Here is a 7,500-nt window from a genome sequence, read left to right on the forward strand (position 1 = left end):
GAAATAATCAAATAATATTCTGTCCAATCTCCTGAATCAATTTCCTCAGCTCTGGTGTCGGTCGTCCATTCTTTATCACGTCTTGTTTCCCTTGGAAATCCAACTTTGAGAATGATCTTAGTTTCGTTATGAAATCCACTTCCATGGTAGCAGTCAACGTGAACAAGCTAGCCAACACTAATGACTGTATTGAACTTCATATAGTGGCGCTATGACGTCACTGACAAAGCTAGACTCAACGGCAGAATGAGGGTGAGGCCAATGTGTTGCTCGCCGCACTACTCTATTTTTCAATGGAGTTATGCCAAAGCGCTCAGAGTAAAGAAATGATAATCACACGTAGAAAATAGTGAAAACAAATATCAGGAAAATGAGGGCACACCATACATATTTCTATTAAGTGTATAAAAACGTTTAATACAATATTACGAATTGCATACACAGAACGAGCAAAATGGCGCATGCGCTGAAGCTTGTTACTGAGGGATTGCGCAATCTGCGGTGAGGCCAACTCGGGAGTTGCCCCAAATTCAATGTATTCGGAGCAGGAGGTGGGAAAATAGTGCGGTTTTGACCACAAAAATGATTGAAAATGATTGAAACTGTTTAAATACTGCACAAATGGTAGTTATGGTAAATATGCTCGAAAACAGTAGTTATTATTGTTACTATTATTCACATTTACTGCATCTCATCATTCTCAAGTCTAGAAGAGAGAGGTGAGGCACAGCCCCCCCTGCCGTATTGGAGTGCACGTGCCTGACACACACACACACACGCACACACACACACACACACACACACACACACACACACTCCCCAAGGCCGCCAAGCTCTTCCTGCTCAAGTGGTCATTCTACAGGTAACACACACACATATATACACACACACACACACACACACACACACACACACACACACACACACACACACATGCGTCGTCTCCCAGGTCCTAAAGCCCTACCAGGCCACCGCCGCCTTCCCCAAGGCCGCCAAGCTCTTCCTACTCAAGTGGTCCTTCTACAGGTAGGTCACACACCCACACACACGAGCGCGCACACACACACACACACACACACATACGGGCGCGCGCACTCACACACACACACACACATACACACACACACACACACACACGCAGATTTGTGGGTTTGTTGACATGTAAAACGAGGCGTAGAGAACTTTGATAGTGCACAGTTAGTCTAGATATACAGTAGGGTCATTTGTTTAGGCTGCGCCGTTTCTTTCAGGGTCTGTGTTTACTTTGATTTAAGCCAGGCTCAAACTACACGACTAGCGATTGTGTGTCCGATTTTGGCGTCGGGGTGCACCGCACACTAGAAGAGAATCGCAACTGTCAATCTTGTCGCTGCTTGCAGCCACCGAGACAATGCCCGACGTTCTATTTCCAGTCGCAAATATCAAACACTGTTTGATTTCTACGACTTGCGATCCGCGACTCTTTGAGCTGCCAAAGTTCTATCTTAGAACATCGCTCACGACGAGGAAATCTTTCCCGACAATCGCTTGCGATGGTCCGGGGGGGGTAACGTTCCAGTGATTGTCGTAAGGGGGGTTTTCAGCCGAGAATCGGCGCGATAGTCGTGTAGTTTGAGCCAGGCTTAAAGGTGGGGTTGCAGCTTAACCATTTTTAGAAAATGTACTATTATGACATCACGTTGGGGGTTCCGCAGGCTCATAGTAGTCTATGTAGAACCTTAGAATCCTGGGGGAGTTTTGCCTGATTATCATAGACTTGCAATCGCGGTTTGATCTGAAGGCCGCCGAAGGTGTTGCGTCACTAGGAGGGTGCAGCCTGGCTAGGGGGAGTTCCCCCAACGTAATGTCATACCTGCAACCCCACCTTTAAGCAGCGATAAGTCGGATCAACGAGTACAAATTAGGATAGGAAATGGCAGGATAGAAACAAACTACAACATGAATTCTGTGGAAATGCATGGATTCTCAAAGTGATGATTTCTAATCTCTCTCTCTCTCAAAGATACGAAGAGCTCTTTTCCAAAATGAGATACTTATATCCATTTTATAGAATGTTGGGAAATTGATATTTTTGTATTGGGCATTCCATTGAATTGCATTGCAAAATGCATTTTCTAGAGGTTTAAAAAGTATGTTCTCAAAACATTTGAATGGCAAGAATTCACACATAGATGATAGGACTTCTTAACATTCAATTCCAATATTAAAATGCAAAAAGTCAAAAATGGTGGATATAGCGTTTTGGAAAAGAGCTCTTCATACATACATAGACATACTCCACATGGTTGTATGTACAGTAGTCACATCTTGATCGTCAGTGGATCATCAGAAAGCATTTGGATGAAAGCTGGCTGTGAAGCAGTAGTCATCTGCAGTACTGGGCAGTGGCCACTAGATGGAGCCACATGTGCATGCTAGAACTTTGTACCAGTATTCTACAGCAGTGTTTCCCAACCGGCTGCACTACGTGCAGAGCCGGGCAGTCATTTCAGATATATGTATTTAAGATACGTATTTAAAATACTTTTTTGTCTTCTGAAAAATATTTACTTAACCCATTTTGTCCTAAGCCCTTTTTGGGAAAGGGTGCCCTCTGCCTATTAAATTATAAGTATCTCAGCCTTCTAAGCACATACAGACATGAAATAGGTTACATTTAAACATCTGGATCCTTCATTTAGCACTAGTATAGTGTTCATTCACCTCTAACATGACCACATTTTTTGATAAAACAGCTCAAATCTCAAGAACTTGAATGGGTGAAAAGACTTTTGTGATACAAAAAAGTATGGATTTTAAATTCATGTATTTGAAATACTGCTCAGCCCGGGGTACGCGTTACAGAAGGGGGTACGTGAGGAGGGGGTTTTGACATGGTAAGTTGGCTAATTACTTGATGATTTCACAAATCGCGTACTCCCACTTCAAAGATCTCTACTACACCACTGAGGGGTATGTGGAAAAAATGTAATATATGGAGCCTAGTCACATTTGGACAGAGGAACAGATATAGAGCATGAGTGAGAGGGGTACTCATCATATGACAACAAAAGTGTATTACATTATTGTATTATATTACAAAAGTGTATTACATTATTGTATTATATTTAACCCATTTTGTCCTAAGCCCTTTTTGGGAATTTCAAGGATGCCCCCTCTTCCTATTAAATCCTACATATCTCAGCCTCTGAAGCACATACAAACATGAAATGAGTTGCATTTAAAAACCAAGACCCTGCATTGCAATGTGTTCATTCAGCTCTAACATACCCACATATTTAATAAAACAGCTCAACTCACAAATTTCTAAATGCAGCGTATATGTGTATATGTGTATACAGTATGTATATGTGTCTCCAGGACACAATGGGTTAACATGCAGTCTACAGCAGTGCAATTCTACAGGTATATTTATTTATACTGTAGGTATTCTGCAATAGCAAAATGTTACATTTCTGAACTTGTGCGGAATATGATATTATCTGGAATATTGCTGCTCCTTATTGCACCTCTACTCCTCTCTCTCTTTCTCTCTCTCTCGCTCTCTCTCTCTCTTTCTCTCTCTCTCTCTCTCTCTCTCTCTCTCTCTCTCTCTCTCTCTCTCTCTCTCTCTCTCTCTCTCTATCTCTCTATCTCACACACACACACACATACACTGGTTTTAAATGTTTAACTGACGGTGCGTGTGTGTTTGGGGGGGGGGTGGCGGGGGCATACCATTCACAGTGGATTGTAAGTGAAGGTTGATTTTGTTGTAAGATGACGCACAAATGGTTCGATAAACGAGTGTTGAATCTCCTTCTCTCTCTCCCTCCCCATCCCCATCTCTCTCTCTCTCTCTTTCTCCCACTCTCTCTCCATCCCCCCCCCTCTCTCTCTCTCTACCTGTCATATTCTCTCCTCACGTCCCTCTTCCTCCCTGACGTTCTCCTCTTCCCGTCTCTCTCTCTCTCTCTCTCTCTCTCTCTCTCTCTCTCTCCCCTCCCCCCCCCCCCTCTCCCCTGCTCCATGGTGATAAGGGACCTGACTCTCTCTCTCTCTCTCTCCAGCTCCAACGCACCCCCCCCTCCCCCCCCCCCCCCCTCTCTCCCCAGCTCCATGGTGATAAGGGACCTGACTCTGCGTAGTGCTGCGAGTTTCGGTTCCTTCCACCTGATCCGTCTGCTGTATGATGAGTACATGTATTACCTGATCGAGCATCGAGTGGCCACCGCACGCGGGATGACACCCATAGCGGTCATGGGAGAGGTACACACACACACACACACACACACCTGTAGCTGTCATGGGAGAGGTACACACACACACACACACACACACACACACCTATAGCGGTCATGGGAGAGGTACACACACACACACACACACACACACCTGTAGCTGTCATGGGAGAGGTACACACACACACACACACACACACACACACACACACACACACACACACACACACCACACACACACACACACACACACACACACACACACACACACACCTATCGCCAGAGATGGGACCAAGTCACTAATTTGCAAGTCGCAAGTAAGTCTCAAGTCCTTCCAATCAAGTCCGAGTCAAAGACCCCACTCATTTGAAAAACTGGAGACCACTCACCTTACAAGGGTATGACTCTAAAATATTGGCAAAATGTATCGCCACACGAATAAAAAAGGTACTACCACAAATAATACACAATGATCAAACAGGTTTCATACAAGGGCGGAATATATCAAATAGTATTAGACAGATATTAGAAACAATTGAACATTATGACCAAACAAATAAAGCTGGACTAATTTTCATTGCTGATTTTGAGAAAGCATTTGATACAATTAGCTGGAGTTTTATTACTAGATGTTTACAGTATTTCAATTTTGGAGAATCTCTTATAGAGTGGGTCAAAATAATGTATGAAGGCTCTGTTTGTAAGGTACTAAATAATGGACATTTCACTAAACCAATACCGATAAGAAGGGGAGTTAAACAAGGCTGCCCTTTATCCCCCTACCTTTTCATCATTGCAATCGAGATCTTGGCAATGAAAATAAGATCTAATAAACAGATAAAAGGTTTGGATTTAAACGGCATTAATAATAAAGTGTGCATGTATGCAGATGATTCCAGTTTTATGATGGAACCAGATAATGCATCACTTCATAATCTCATTATTGATTTGAATAACTTTTCCAAGATATCAGGGCTCAAGCCAAATTATGAGAAATGTCGTATACTGAGACTGGGCTATCTGAAGAATAGTGATTTCCATCTCCCTTATGATCTTCCAGTGGAATGGGTGGATGGGGCCGTTAATATTCTCGGTATCCACATACCACATAATATTTCAGATATATCTATGATTAACTACAAAATTAAACTGAGTAGGATTTGTGCTATTTTACAGCCATGGCAAAGCAAAAATCTGACTATTTATGGTAAAGCAACTCTGATCAATTCTTTAGTCGTGTCTCAATTTACTTATTTGATGTCAGCACTTCCCTCACCACCTGATGTTTTCTTTAAAGAATATGAACAACAAATATTTAAATTTATTTGGAATGGTAAAAAGGACAAAGTTAGACGAGCGTATCTTTACAATGACTATGAAGCAGGGGGGATACAACTTTTGAACCTGAAGTCAATGAACAAAACAATAAAAGCGTCTCTCATACAAAAAATGTATTTCAACCCAGACTGGTTTTCAAGTAAGCTACTGGAAAGCATTCACCCAATGTTTGAGAAAAAACTCTATCCATTTTTGCAGATAAGCCCAGCACATTTCAAAATTGAACGCATTATTAATAAAGGCTCCACCTTTTTAATGGAAGCAATACAAAGCTGGCTACATTTTCAGTTCTACCCACCAGAAACAGAAGAAGAAATATTACAACAAATGCTGTGGTTCAATTCAAATATAGTGAGTGGAGGGCAGGTAATGTTTTTAAAACATATGTTTAAGAAAGGAATTCTCTTTGTGAAAGACATAGTAAATGATAAATGTGAAATCCTCTCATACAGACAACTAAAACATAAGTACGGGCAGGTGTGTACCATACAAGAATACAATCAACTAACGGCATCCGTGCCTTTAAACTGGAAACAAAAAATAAAATCTAGCTGTAGTGATCATTTAGTATGTCGACCAAATATAAAACAAAACAGATGGTTAAACAGAACCAAAATTAACAAGGAAATATACAAGTTTTACCTACAAACTGATAAATTGGTGGAGTATCCATGGAAAATATTTGACAGTTGGGAAAAAATGATAGATCGTCCACTTCCATGGAAACAAATATTTAATAATCTATACAAAACATCATTAGATATAAAAATACNTTTTTTTCAATATAAATTGATTTTCAAATATTTAAACACTAAAAAAATGCTGCATATCTGGGGTATTGAAAAAAATCCATTCTGTCGATTTTGTTCAGAAGAAGAGGAGACAACACAACATTTACTTTGGTACTGCCCTTCAACTGCTATATTCTGGCTTGAAGTTGAAAATTGGTTGCTAAAGTATAATATAAGCTTGCATTTAGATCTCCCTACTATACTCCTAGGTGACTTGGCAAGCGAAAACCAGGGATTGCAAAATATTATTCTTTTGTTGGGCAAAGTGTTCATACATAGAACAATGGATATAAAGACATTGACTATAAGAGCTTTTAAAAATTATATCAAACACTACTGTAAAATAGAATGTGTAATGGCTAATGAGACAGGAATGGTGAGCTATGCAAATAGATGGTTAGAATTAAAAGATGGCGAAGGTTGGCCTTAGGGTCTGTTTTGTTATTTAATGTAATATTTCTCATTGCATCAGGATAAAATGTAAACTGTAACTTCATCCCCTGGGGAGGGTGGGGGGGTTATATGAGGGTGGTGGGTGGGCACTAAATATACAGTCTGACATTTTTGGGGGACTTCAGATTTGAATATTTTGTTTCTTTCTTATTTTTTTCTTTTTACTATTGTCCTTCTTTGTTGTTAAACCTATGTTTTGTTTATTGTATTGTTTTATTAAAAAAGAAAGGTAAATGAAAATATATTTAAAAGAAAGAAAAAAAAAAAGAAAAAAAAAAAAAGAATGAAAGACAAAAAATTAGGTCCCCCATAAGGGGGGGTGGTGGTTTTGGGTTTAGGGAAGGAAAAAAAAAAAAAAAAAAAAAAAAGTCAGAGTCAAGTCACAAGTTACGACACATTTGACCAAGTCAAGTCCAAGTCCAAGTCGTGCCAAAGCCAAGTCAAGTCCAAGTCCAAGTCTTATTTTTTCCAAGTCATTAACAAGTCACCTTGTATTCTATGTGCAATATTGACAATTACCTTTGGTCATAAATTCATTACCTCTCCACACTGCTTTGCATGTCCCCCTTCGCCAGTCATGTCCCGAAAATCGACCATGGTATACTATGATTTCAGTTTTTTGAGCATGGTTTGGCATTGATCTTTGGTTTGACTAGGTTTAACTATAAATTGAACCATGGTTTTACTCTGAAAACTAA

General features: G+C 40.3%; 1 protein-coding gene across 1 annotated transcript in view; it reads left to right on the forward strand.

The window, feature by feature from the left end:
* The window catches only part of LOC134467099 (MHC class II regulatory factor RFX1-like), a 43,718-nt gene that overhangs the window by 32,178 nt on the left and 4,040 nt on the right, over positions 1-7,500 (forward strand). The window contains exon 14 of the mRNA XM_063221020.1: positions 4,095-4,248. Coding sequence (XP_063077090.1) covers positions 4,095-4,248 — 154 coding nt within the window. The remainder of the gene's footprint in view (positions 1-4,094; positions 4,249-7,500) is intronic.

Source organism: Engraulis encrasicolus, chromosome 17 (genome assembly GCF_034702125.1).
Source record: "Engraulis encrasicolus isolate BLACKSEA-1 chromosome 17, IST_EnEncr_1.0, whole genome shotgun sequence".
NCBI classification, from domain to species: domain Eukaryota; kingdom Metazoa; phylum Chordata; class Actinopteri; order Clupeiformes; family Engraulidae; genus Engraulis; species Engraulis encrasicolus.